Source organism: Kogia breviceps, chromosome 1, assembly GCF_026419965.1.
Source record: "Kogia breviceps isolate mKogBre1 chromosome 1, mKogBre1 haplotype 1, whole genome shotgun sequence".
Taxonomy (NCBI): domain Eukaryota; kingdom Metazoa; phylum Chordata; class Mammalia; order Artiodactyla; family Physeteridae; genus Kogia; species Kogia breviceps.
Window position 1 is genome coordinate 24,091,107 of NC_081310.1, and position 13,539 is coordinate 24,104,645.

General features: G+C 45.1%; 1 protein-coding gene across 1 annotated transcript in view; it reads left to right on the forward strand.

Moving 5' to 3' along the window:
* The window catches only part of LOC131759723 (kinesin-like protein KIF28P), an 82,351-nt gene that overhangs the window by 49,650 nt on the left and 19,162 nt on the right, over positions 1–13,539 (forward strand). Inside the window, exons 13-17 of the mRNA XM_067024362.1 lie at positions 1,329–1,452; positions 1,729–2,053; positions 2,418–2,639; positions 12,316–12,434; positions 13,077–13,184. Coding sequence (XP_066880463.1) covers positions 1,329–1,452; positions 1,729–2,053; positions 2,418–2,639; positions 12,316–12,434; positions 13,077–13,184 — 898 coding nt within the window. The remainder of the gene's footprint in view (positions 1–1,328; positions 1,453–1,728; positions 2,054–2,417; positions 2,640–12,315; positions 12,435–13,076; positions 13,185–13,539) is intronic.

Consider the following 13,539-nt stretch of genomic DNA (forward strand, 5'->3'; position numbering starts at 1 on the left):
GGGTTTTCTTCTGTCACCGAAATCCCTCGTGCTGCGCTCACTTTGTTTCCTTGGCTCTGAGCTTGGGAGAAAGGGAATAATTCTCCACAAATGGACATGAGTAGATGGGGCAGGAAGTGAAGAGAGTTAGGAGGACGGGCTCCGGACGGGCGGCCTATTCCTTTTGTGGTCCCCCCACCAAGAGCAAAACATCCTCGCTTCACTGTGCTCAGAGCCCTCCCCAACCGGACTAAGGCAAAGCCCAGACTCTGAGCTGATCCCCTTCCTGAGGACCCCTCAGGATCCTTGCAGGAGCCCCTGCGGAACCCCAAGGCGGGTTCGTAAACTCACAGTGGGGCGCTACCTCCGTGGCCTCTCTCCTGGGGAGGCAGCTGCTCCAGGGTTTCTTTCCCTCTTCCGGGACCACTGTGTCCTGACTGCCCACAGATTTCCAGCCAATAGACTCAATCAGCCCCTACAAAGAGGGACCTTACTGACCAGTCCCCCCGACATAACTCAGCCCTCCTGAGCCCGCCTGGGGTGAGTGTGTGTGTGTGTGTTGGTGTGTGTGTTGGTGGCTGGGAGGGGGGTGGAGAGGCGAGGCGGGGGACTGGTGGGCACTACCTCATCCTGACCTCTGGCCTCCAGGCCCTTTGCCCTGATTCTTCCTGGGGACCCCCTCATGTCCCTTTCCAGAGCACTTCCTGCGGAGACCCTAGTCTAACACACAGGTCTGGAAAGGCTGAACTCCAGATGAGCTGAGGGTCAAACCTTCCCACAGGACCCCTGAGCCCCAGGCAAACAAGGGCTCCATGACAGCCAAGGAGTCCAGGAACATTCTAGAACAGCCAGGAAGCCGGTCGTTCAGGGCACAGAGATGACGTCTGTTGGGCGACCAATCTGACACCTCTGATACTGACCCCAAATCCTGTAACATCTCAAGTCTGGATTTGTATGGATAAAGACCAAGAACCACACCTAAACTTCTCAGCAATATGTGGCCACATTATTAAGTCACCTTCCCAAGTGTCTCTTCTGAAACACCTTTCTTTCTATTTCCCCTCCTCTCAATCCTACCGGCCTGTGCGTCCCTGAGGGCTCTAGTACTGGGGTGGGGGAGGGGTGCGGTTCTACTAAGAAATGATTGCTTTGTTGTCTCCCCGCTGGAGGGCAGGGTCCCTTGCACCCACCTCTCCATCTCCACCCACTGAACCAGAACACAGGAGCCCCACAGGGCTTCCCTGGCAGCTGTAGGGCTTACCTGATTGTGCAAATGAGAAAGAACGATCTAAACTGTTCACTAAAGTCGTAATTTATTTGGTCTCTTAGACGCAGTCTTATCCTTTTAGAATTTCAGATAAACACGCTTCCTTCACAAATTCGGATGGTAAAGTGACGGTGACTCCACACGGCAAATGCAAGGTCATCGTTAACGGGGTGCCCATCACGACCAAGACGAAGCTGCAGCATTTGGTAAACTCTCCTGCGGAGCCACAGGGTTTCCTAAGTTTGTCCGAGAGAGCCGGAGGGAGGTGGGCAGGGCTAGGAGCTAACGCGCTCGTGTCCCTCTGCTACCGTGTCACAGTGATGACAAGGTCACAGCTGTGGGCTCAGGAGACCTGAGATTAACTCCCCGTGTGTCCTGGGGAAGTCACTTCACCTCCTTGGACCTCGCCTATAAAGCAGAGAGGGGTGAACTAGGTGATCGCCAAAATCCTTCCAGCTCTAACCCCCCGTATGACATTTCAGAGTTTTAAAACCTGCCATGGAGAAGGGACTGCCAGCCCCTTGCCAACATCGGGCTCTCCCCGTCTCCTGCCACCACCCCGGCCCGAGTCCCAGCAGCACGGGGGCTCCAGGCCCCTCTCCAGCCCCTTTTCCACCTGTAGCCACAGAGAGCCTTTTAGACAAGCACACTGGAGCAGGCCACCCCTTTCTCAGAAATCCTTCGATGACCTCCCTTTTAGGACACCCGAGGGAGCTGGCCCATCTCCTGCCTCTCTGGCCTCACTGCTCTGCCTGGGCCTCCCTCGGTCACACGACCCCTTGGATGCTCAAAACGTGCCAGGCTCCGGTGGGCAGCGGCCTCCTCAGCCTCGCCAAAACTCAACACACTTGAAGTGTCACCTTAAATAGTGCACCTTCCAAGAGGTCTTCTCTAATCCCTGGTGTAAATAAGGCCCCATACACTCCGCGGAAGGCCTGCCCTTTTCCTCCCAGCATCCCACATGGGCTGGGCTGTGATTACCTTGCTGTGATTACATCGTTAGTTCATCAAGTCCCGGAGGGGAGGGATGGGTCTGCCCAGTCCCCACCGACTCTCAGCGCCTGATGGAGAGTGTGGAATAAAGAAAGGAGTCAGTGAAAGCACGAAAAAGCAAGAGGCCCCCTCTTCCCTCCTCGTTTATGGGTCTCTTCCCTGTTTGGGGGATTCACAGGGTCTCAAGATTTACACAGAGGAGCAGCTGCCCTCACCTCCTCTGGCCTCCCTCTGAGCCCACTCTCTCCTCCCAGGGACCGAATGATTATGGGATCCAACAGCGCCTGCCTCTACATCGGGTTTCCTTCAGAGCGAGGCAGTGAGGACTTGAGCAGATTTGATTATGACTTTTTCCAGCTGGAGAGAGCGGCTTCGGAGGGAGTGAGTGTGGACAAGCTCGGTGAGCAGCCTGGACCTGACTGCTGGCATTTTCCATGGGTGGATGTGAAAGCAGCTGCTTTCACTGTGTGCTCTCCTGCTTTCCTTAAGAAAATAATCTTTTACTGTGTCAAAATACAATGTTTAGAAAGTTAAGGTATGATTTTCATACAGAGTGAGCACACGTCGAAGATTTGTTTAAAGGAGTAGAGAGTTGATACAACACTGGGATAGGAGGATGCTGAAATGGGATTGCTGGGTCCGGCACAGCTAATTCCTGCCTTCAGGGAGATAATCTTCTCCTGGACAAAAATTCATTTCACAGTGTGCCAGTCTTCTAACTTTAGTCTTCTGTAAATTAACATCGAACGGCTCAGAGTCTGGCCCTAATCAGTAGTCAGTATTGAGGGTAGCCCCTGCCCCCTTTGCAGCCCCCTGGGGGACCAGAAGCTCCTTACACGGGCTCTGCTAGGAAAGGCAAGTCATCCTTTGGCCCTATTTCCATGCTTTGTATGACTTCTTGACAGCTCTCCCTTTTGCCCCTGAAACCTTTTCTTCTGTGGTCACCATGTGGCTCTCTTATGGGCACACTTCCCAAAGCATCTTGGCCAAGAGTCAGCCAGCCTGTCTCTGAGCTCAGAAGCCTTTAGCCCCAGTTCTCTGGAGCCCCTTGCCAAGGTGGGCAAGCATTTTGTGGGTTATTCTTAACTCTGACATTTCTTGAAAGGTACAGAAAAGTTTCAAGAGTAGTGCACTGAACTCTCAAACACACTCTGCTCAGATTTCCTGTTTAAATATTTTACTACATTTGCTTTATTATATATGTATATGTGTGTGTGTGTGTGTGTATATATATATATATATATATATATATATATATATATATTTTCCTGAACCATTTCAGAGTAAGTTGCAGACATGATGCTCCTTTATCCTTAAATACTACATTGTATACTTCCTAAGGAAAAGAACATTATTCTCTTGCAAAACTACAGTGTAATTATCAATATCAGAAAATTAAGATCAATATAATACTATAATTTAATCTATGAATTTTGCTCATATTGGTTCAATAATTTCCTTTATAAAAAAAAATTTTGGATCCAGGGTCCAATCCAGGACCCTGTTTAGTTGTCATGTCTCTTTGGTCTCTTTAAATCTGGAACAATTCACCAGGTCTGTTTTTGTCTTTCATGACCTTGACATTTTTGAAGAGTAAAGGCCAATCATTTTGTATAATGTTCCTTTGTTTGGGTTTTTATGATGTTTCCTCCTGATGGGATTGGGGTGATACATTTTTGGCAGGAATGCCAGCAAAGTGATGTTGTAGCCTCTGTGCCTCACATCAGAAGGCACATGGTGTCAGGTTGTCCATTTTTTGTGATCACTTGGTTAAGGGGGTGTCTGCCAGGTTTCTCCGCAGTAAAATGACTATTCCTATCTTTTTAATTAATAAATATTTTATGGGGAAAGACTTTGATATGTAGATATCCTATACCTCATCACACTTTCATCCACTAATTTTTTTTTTTTTTTTTGCGGTATGCGGGCCTCTCACTGTGTGGCCTCTCCCGTTGCAGAGCACAGGCTCCGGACGCGCAGGCTCAGCGGCCATGGCTCACGGGCCCAGCCGCTCCGCGGCACGTGGGATCTTCCCGGACCGGGGCACGAACCCGCGTCCCCTGCATCGGCAGGCGGACTCTCAACCACTGCGCCACCAGGGAAGCCCCACAGGGTTTATTTTTATCTTTCTCTTGGTGGGCAAACATACTATGTTTGCCCGTTTTCTCCATCTGTCCTCTGAATTCCATCCCTCTCACCTTCTCAAGCATTTGTCTCTGAAGAGCCCCCTCCTCTCACCCTCCTGCATCACTAAATGCTCTCCATGGGTCATTCTATCACATGCAAACATGCTCCACTATCTTCCACCATAAAAACAAACAAAGCCCTACTTAGACCCACATCTCCCTCGAGCTACTGCCATATTTCTTTTTGTTCCCTTTTATAGAAAACGAGGAAGTTGTTTCCATTTTCTCATCTCCAGTCTGGCTTTTGTCCCACTCGTGCCTTGACCCTGATCCCTCTGCGTTCCAGATCTAGCAGGCACTTGTCTGCACACATCTTACCGAGGTCTCAGCAACATCTTACGCGGTTGAGCCCTCTCTCCTTTTTGAAATATTTTACTCTTGGAACCGTATGTTCTCCTGGTTTTCTTCTAGGCCACTTCTTTCACATCCCCTTTCCTGACTCCTCATCTAACCCATCTTGAAATTCGGAGAGCCCCAGAGCTTGGACCTTGGGACTCTTCTCTAGATGGATGCTTTCCCCACTCTGCTCTCATCATTCTCAGTGGCTCTAAGTGCCATCTGTGCTAACAACCCTCAGCTCCCCTGTCTTCTTGCTGTCCCTTGATATATCTTTTTTTTTAATTAAAAAAATTTTTTAACATCTTTATTGGAGTATAACTGTTTTACAATGGTGTGTTAGTTTCTGCTTTACAACAAAGTGAATCAGTTATACATATACATATGTTCCCATATCTCTTCCCTCTTGTGTTCCCTCCCTCCCCTCCTCCCTATCCCACCCCTCTAGGTGGTCACAAAGCACAGAGCTGATCTCCCTGTGCTATGCGGCTGCTTCCCACTAGCTATCTAATTTACTTTTGGTAGTGTGTATATGTCCCTGCCACTCTCTCACATCGTCACAGCTTACCCTTCCCCCTCCCCATATGCTCAAGTCCATGCTCTAGTAGGTCTGTGTTTTATTCCAGTTCTACCACTAATCTCTTCATGACATTTTTTTTCCCTTAGATTCCATATATATGTGTTAGCATATGGTATTTGTTTTTCTCCTTCTGACTTACTTCACTCTGTATGACAGACTCCAGGTCCATCCATCTCACTACAAATAACTCAATTTCGTTTCTTTTTATGGCTGAGTAATATTCCATTGTATATATGTGCCACATCTTCTTTAACCATTCATCTGTTGATGGACACTTAGGTTGCTTCCATATCCTGGCTATTGTAAATAGAGCTGCAATGAACATTTTGGTACATGACTCTTTTTGAATTATGGTTTTCTCAGGGTATATATGCCCAGTAGTGGGATTGTGGGGTAGTATGGTAGTTCTATTTGTAGTTTTTTTTTTAAGGAACATCCATATTGTTCTCCATAGTAGCTGTATCAATTTACATTCCCAAGAGCAGTGCAAGAGTGTTCCCTTTTCTCCACAGCCTCTCCAGCATTTATTGTTTCTAGAGTTTTTGATGATGGCCAATCTGACCTGTGTGAGATGAAATCTCATTGTAGTTTTGATTTGCATTTCTCTAATGATTAATATGTTGAGCATTCTTTCATGTGTTTGTTGGCAATCTGTATATCTTCTTTGGAGAAATGTCTATTTAGTTCTTCTGCCCATTTTTGGATTGGGTTGTTTGTTTTTTTGTTATTGAGCTGTAGGAGTTGCTTATAAATTTTGTATATTAATCCTTTGTCAGTTGCTTCATTTGCAAATATTTTCTCCCATTCTAAGGTTTGTCTTTTGGTCTTGTTTATGGTATCCTTTGCTGTGCAAAAGCTTTTAAGTTTCATTAGGTCCCATTTGTTTATTTTTGTTTTTATTTCCATTTCTCTAGGAGGTGGGTCAAAAAAGACCTTGCTATGATTTATGTCATAGAGTGTTCTGCCTATGTTTTCCTCTAAGAGTTTGATAGTGTCTGGCCTTACATTTAGGTCTTTAACCCATTTTGAGTTTATTTTTGTGTATGGTGTTAGGGAGTGTTCTAATTTCATACTTTTACATGTACCTGGTCCAGTTTTCCCAGCACCACTTATTGAAGAGGCTGTCTTTTCTCCACCATATATCCTTGCCTCCTTTATCAAAGATAAGGTGACCATATATGTGTGGGTTTATCTCTGGGCTTTCTATCGTGTTCCATTGATCTATATTTCTGTTTTTGTGCCAGTACCATACTGTCTTGATTACTGTAGCCTTGTAATATAGTCTGAAGTCAGGGAGCCTGATTCCTCCAGCTCCATTTTTCGTTCTCAAGATTGCTTTGGCTATTCGGGGTCTTTTGTGTTTCCATACAAATTGTGAAATTTTTTGTTCTAGTTCTGTAAAAAATGCCAGTGGTAGTTTGAGAGGGATTGCATTGAATCTGTAGATTGCTTTGGGTAGTAGAGTCATTGTCACAATGTTGATTCTTCCAATCCAAGAACATGGTATATTTCTCCACCTATTTGTATCATCTTTAATTTCTTTCATCAGTGTCTTATAGTTTTCTGCATACAGGTCTTTTGTCTCCTTAGGTAGGTTTATTCCTAGATATTTTATTATTTTTATTGCAATGGTAAATGGGAGTGTTTTCTTAATTTCACTCTCAGATTTTTCATCATTAGTGTATAAGAATGCCAGAGATTTCTGTGCATTAATTTTGTATCCTGCTACTTTACCAAATTCATTGATTAGCTCTAGTAGTTTTCTGGTAGTATCCTTAGGATTCTCTATGTATAGTATCATGTCATCTGCAAACAGTGACAGCTTTACTTCTTCTTTTCTGATTTGGATTCCTTTTATTTCTTTTTATTCTCTGATTGCTGTGGCTAGAACTTACAAAACTAGGTTGAATAAGAGTGGTGAGAGTGGGCAACCTTGTCTTGTTCCTGATCTTCGTGGAAATGGTATCCGTTTTTCACCATTGAGAACGATGCTGGCCGTGGGTTTGTCATATATGGCCTTTATTATGTTGAGGAAAGTTCCCTCCATGCCTACTTTCTGCAGGGTTTTTATCATAAATGGGTGTTGAATTTTGTCAAAAGCTTTCTCTGCATCTATTGAGATGATCATATGGTTTTTCTCCTTCAGTTTGTTGATATGGTGTATCACGTTGATTGATTTGCGTATATTGAAGAATCCTTGCATTCCTGGAATCAACCCCACCTGATCGTGGTGTATGATCCTTTTAATGTGCTGTTGGATTCTGTTTGCTAGTATTTTGTTGAGGATTTTTGCATCTATGTTCATCAGTGATATTGGCCTGTAATTTTCTTTCTTTGTGACGTCTTTGTCTGGTTTTGGTATCAGGGTGATGGTGGCCTCATAGAATGAGTTTGGGAATGTTGCTCCCTCTCCTATCTTTTGGAAGAGTGTGAGAAAGATAAGTGTTAGCTCTTCTCTAAATGTTTGATAGAATTCGCCTGTGAAGCCATGTGGTCCTGGGCTTTTGTTTGTTGGAAGATTTTTAATCACAGTTTCAATTTCAGTGCTTGTGATTGGTCTGTTCATATTTTCTATTTCTTCCTGGTTCAGTCTCGGCAGCTTGTGCATTTCTAAGAATTTGTCCTTTTCTTCCAGGTTGTCCATTTTATTGGCATACAGTTGCTTGTAGTAATCTCTCATAATCTTTTGTATTTCTGCAGTGTCAGTTGTTACATCTCCTTTTTCATTTCTAATTCTATTGATCTGAGTCTTCTCTCTTTTTTTCTTGATGAGTCTGGCTAATGGTTTATCAATTTTATTTATCTTCTCAAAGAACCAGCTTTTACTTTTATTGATCTTTGCTATCGTTTCCTTCATTTCTTTTTCATTTATTTCTGATCTGATCTTTATGATTTCTTTCCTTCTGCTAAATTTGGGGTTTTTTTTGTTCTTCTTTCTCTAATTGCTTTAGGTGCAAAGTTAGGTTGTTTATTTGAGATGTTTCCTGTTTCTTAAGGTATGATTGTATTGCTATAAACTTGCCTCTTAGAACTGCTTTTGCTGTATCCCATAGGTTTTGGGTCGTCGTGTCTCCATTGTCATTTGTTTCTAAGTACTTTTTGATTTCCTCTTTGATTTCTTCAGTGATCACTTCGTTATTAAGTTGTGTATTGTTAGCCTCCATGTGTTTGTATTTTTTACAGATCCTTTCCTGTAATTGATATCTAGTCTCATAGCGTTGTGGTCGGAAAAGATACTTGATATGATTTCAATTTTCTTAAATTTGCCAAGGCTAGATTTGTGACCCAATATATGATCTATCCTGGAGAATGTTCCATGAGCACTTGAGAAAAATGTGTATTCTGTTGTTTTTGGATGGAATGTCCTATAAATATCAATTAAGTCCATCTTGTGTAATGTATCATTTAAAGCTTGTGTTTCCTTATTTATTTTCATTTTGGATGATCTGTCCATTGGTGAAAGTGGGGTGTTAAAGTCCCCTACTAGGATTATGTTACTGTCGATTTCCCCTTTTATGGCTGTTAGTATTTGCCTTATGTATTGAGGTGCTCCTATGTTGGGTGCATAAATATTTACAATTGTTATATCTTCTTCATGGATCGATCCCTTGATCATTATGTAGTGTCCTTCTTTGTCTCTTGTAATAGTTTTTATTTTAAAGTCTATTTTGTCTGATATGAGAATTGCTACTTCAGTTTTCTTCTGATTTCCATTTGCATGGAATATCTTTTTCCATCCCCTCACTTTCAGTCTGTATGTGTCCCTAGGTCTCAAGTGGGTCTCTTGTAGACAGCATATATATGGGTCTTGTTTTTGTATCCATTCAGCCAGTCTGTGTCTTTTGGTGGGAGCATTTAATCCTTTTACATTTAAGGTAATTATCGATATGTATATTCCTATTACCATTTACTTAATTGTTTTGGCTTTGTTCTTGTAGGTCTTTTCCTTCTCTAGTGTTTCTTGCCTAGAGAAGTTCCGTTAGCATTTGTTGTAAAGTTGGTTTGGTGTTGCTGCACTGTCTCAGCTTTTGCTTGTCTGTAAAGGTTTTAATTTCTCCATCAAATCTGAATGAGATCCTTGCTGGGTAGAGTAATCTTGGTTGTAGCTTTTTTTCCTTCATCACTTTAAATATGTCCTGCCATTCCCTTCTGGCTTGTAGAGTTTCTGCTGAAAGATCAGATGTTAACCTTATGGGGATTTCCTTGTGTGTTATTTGTTGTTTTTCCCTTGCTGCTTTTAATATGTTTTCTTTGTATTTAATTTTTGACAGTTTGATTATTATGTGTCTTGGCGTGTTTCTCCTTGGATTTATCCCGCATGGGACTCTCTGTGCTTCCTGGACTTGATTGACTATTTCCTTTCCTATATTATAGTTGAAAACTTCCCTAATATAGGAAAGGAAATAGTCAATCAAGTCCTTGATATCTCTTGATACCCCGATTCAGCTGCCTTCTTGGTATCTCTGCTTGCATGACTCACAGGCCATCTCAACATGAAAGTGTCCAAAACAGAGACTTGACTCCCCACTCACTCCAAGCCTGTTCTCATTCCCAGGACTTATCATCTTGGCAAACTGCTCAAGGCAAAAGTCTAGGCCTCCTCCTTTCCCTCACTTCTTAATCCAGTCTGCCTTTTCTCCATCCTCCTGTGCCACCATTTAAGTGCAAGCCATCATCTTCTCGTACCAGAACACTGTAGTCATCTCTGAACTTATCAGATTGTGACACGCTCGGGCTGCAAAATATTGACCAACTTTTCAGTGTTCTTAGAATAAAACCCAAACTCCCTATCATGGTCTTGAAAGCCCCATGTGATCTACCACATGCTCTCTCTCCAACCCCATCTCACACCACTCTCTCCTCACCCCAGTTTGAACCCCACTGGTCTCCTTTCTGCTCCTTCAACACATCAAGCCCTTTCTGCCTCAGGGCCTTTGCACTTATTGCTTATTTTCCTTTCCATCTTTGGCTCATTTTCATCTTTCATCTCTCAGCTCAAATATTACCTCCGCAGATAGATCTTCCCCTTTCTTGGCTTCGTTTGTTTATTCTTTCTTACTTAACTCTATTTCTTTCCTAGCATTCATCACATTTAAAAATTATTTATTAGTTTTCATTTGTCCACCTGAGAATATAAGCTCTAGCTGGGATTTTTTTTTCTCTTGTTTACTCATTCATTTATACATTCCTTCACACAGCAAGTATTTACTGAGCTCCTATTATGTGCCAGATGTGGTTCTAAGCCCGGGGGATCCAGCAGTGAGCAAAGCAGTGTCCTGTCCTTACAGAGCTGATGAGAGCGGGTTCACTTCCGAATCCTCAGAGTCTGATAATGGCCTAGCAATGGGCCTTCAGTAAGTGTTTGTTGAATGAATGATGAATGAGATTAACCAGATCAGCTCCCACACTGAAGCTTAGTTATGCACACGTGCATGACCTAGGGCCCAAATGTAGGCACGTCCTGCTCTGTTCTATCTGAGACCACCCTGCCCCAGGAGCCCCATGCCTGGACGTCGGGTTCCCCCCCAGGGCAGGGCAGGCTGGGGTCTGTGCTCCCCACTCACCTCCCAGCCCCACCCAGGGGCCTTCTGGGCCTATAGAAGCTATGGCCCAACAGCTAAAGATGCTGACTGGGAGCCTGGAGAGACGGTGATGAACAAAAACCAGATCCTAGACTAGAATAAATTACAGCCTTAGGTTTCTGAGTCAAAGGCTCCCGTTATCCTCTCAGCCCAGCCTCCACTGCCCAACAACCTGGGACTCCTTGTCCGCAGGAGCATTCAGGAGCTCTGGCGTCTTCCTTTGTCCATCTCTTCCCTCACCTCAGATGGAGGCTCTTGACCACCTTACCTCCCCTCCCATCTCCAGGCCCCGGCTCACTCCCCTCAGGGGAGGCCATGGTACCAGGGCCCCTGGAAGCCACGTGAGCTTGGGCTCCACTGAGGTATCTGGCTGTGCTGGACTTCCCAAACGAGGAGAGTCTCAGGTGTGCCGGTACCTTCTCTCCAGCCCACGCACCCTGCCTGAACTTGCCTTATAAACCCATGCTTGGAGAGCCGTGGGGTGTGCCTACATATGTGCAAAATAGTTCCTCCCTTTTTTGTATACCGAAGATTTTTCTTCAGAATTTTAGCAAAATAAATTGAGGGCACAGCTGCCTTCCCAGCCCAGGGCTGGCAACACAATGAGGTCGAACATGCCCCCGACGCTAGGCTGAAGGCGGTCAGCGCCAGCAAAGACTGTAGGTCCTCAGCAAGGCGGCTGGTGGGCAGTTCTGGGGAGTCAGACTCAGGGCAGGGAATCCCTAAATAGTTGAGAGTTCCTGGCACAAGGCAGCACCAACCGGGGTCTGGCAGGGGGATTGGCTCACCCTTCATCTCCATGATCCCCTCCTCCAAGCCACCCCAAGCAGAAGTAAGAACAGGTTGCTTCTGTGCCAGCTGTGGTTCTCGAGAAATCCCCAGACCTTCCTTTAGCCAACTGTATTCTTCCTGCCCCAGCCTCCTCCCTGGAGAGTGTGGAGCCACCTTGGGTCAAGGACCCTGAGACCAAGATGGGAAACTAGAGGCAGAAGGCCTCCTGTTACGATGCTGCTGAGATTCTTGGGTTAAGCTGAGCAATTGCTTAAGTAAAGCCAGGCAGTGTCCTCTCCTCCTCACTTAGTTTTCTTTCTTGGTTTTTGTTTGTTTGTTTGTTTTATTACATGCTTGTAATTTTTTAAAACTTTTAATTTTATATTGGAGTATAGTTGATTAACAATGTTGTGATAGTTTCAGGTATGCAGCAAAGTGATTCAGTTATGCATATACATGTATCTATTCTTTTACATGCTTGTAATTTTAAAATGTAAATATTTGGTGAACAGTTGAATGAACGACTGAATGAAGGAACCAAGGAGTGTATAAATTTATTCATGGCTGAAAAGTATCCTAGAACCAGTGAGTGACTTTCCCTCCCTCTCCGATCTTTCCTAGGTGCTGTGAACAGTGGGGATGGCAAGGCAGACCCCAGTGTCCTGGCTGTGTTCCAGGACTACATCAAACTGATGCCACTGGTTGCAGAAGCGAATCAAATGAGTGAAGAGCTGAAGAAGGTAAGGCTAGAAAATGGTAAAATCCCAGCTCCAGAAAGGACCTCAGAGAACAGGTTAAATGCACCCCTCACTCCCATTGCCTTGCACTGGCTTCATGGTGTAGACATGCCTGACACGTGGGCCTGGAGAGGGCAGGTGCTTTGCCCAAGACTCCACAGTGAGCTAGTGACAGGGCCTCAGCCAACACCCGGGCCTCCCCAGTCCCAGCCTCGAGTCCGTTCCTTCCACCTCTGGCCCCCACGGCTCTGGGACCACCAGGACCCCAGACCAACACTAGCTTGCCATGGCCACCCCACCCCAGACTGTCCTCCAGAGGCCCTCTCTGGGTGCAGGCACCCTGGTGGCTTCTCTGCCACAGAGAAGGCCTGGGCTGGCATTTGCTCTCTGGTGACACAGGATCCCAATCATCGGGAAACTTGCATGAGATTCAGTCACTTTGGTGAGGCCTACACGTGTTAGTTCCAGACTACCGTTGAGAAATTCTGGTGCTTTGGCTTTTCTCTTAATGGGAATTCCAAAGAACAAGAGGTGGACCATCATCTTTTAGAAAGCCTGAGTATGGAGAGAATGAAAAATAAATTTCAAAGATGGTATAGGTTGATAAAAGTAGGATTATTTAGTGAGAAGTATTTTTCTTATCAGGGACTTAACATGGAGCTGAAAGTGAAGAACTTAGCGTCATCAGATTCCAGGGGCTGTGACCTACGAAAAGAGGTCATGGTGAAGGTGACCAATCAAAGGACTCGTCAGGTGAGGCTGCTTCTTGGGGGCAGGTGTGAGACTCCACAAAGAGTTTCGGAGGAGCTTTCCTAGGGACGCAGGTTAGTTTTACTTGCTACAGCTTGTGGAGACCCAGCGAAGGGGCCAGACACGTTCCAATTGTGAGTGGGGTTCTGGGGGACAGCCTCTGGGGAGAGGGGACCCTCTCCGTGATGTCCTCCTCGGCGTCTCTCCCCGACAGCACCAAGACCTGGAATCTTTCCCACCCACAGGCTTTCCCACCCATGCTTTCTCCTTATTTTTATCATGACTCCAGAGCTTTAGAACCAGAAGGGAGCCTGAGAGTGTGTCCAGCTGATACTGGTGTTCGTGCGAGTGCCTGAGA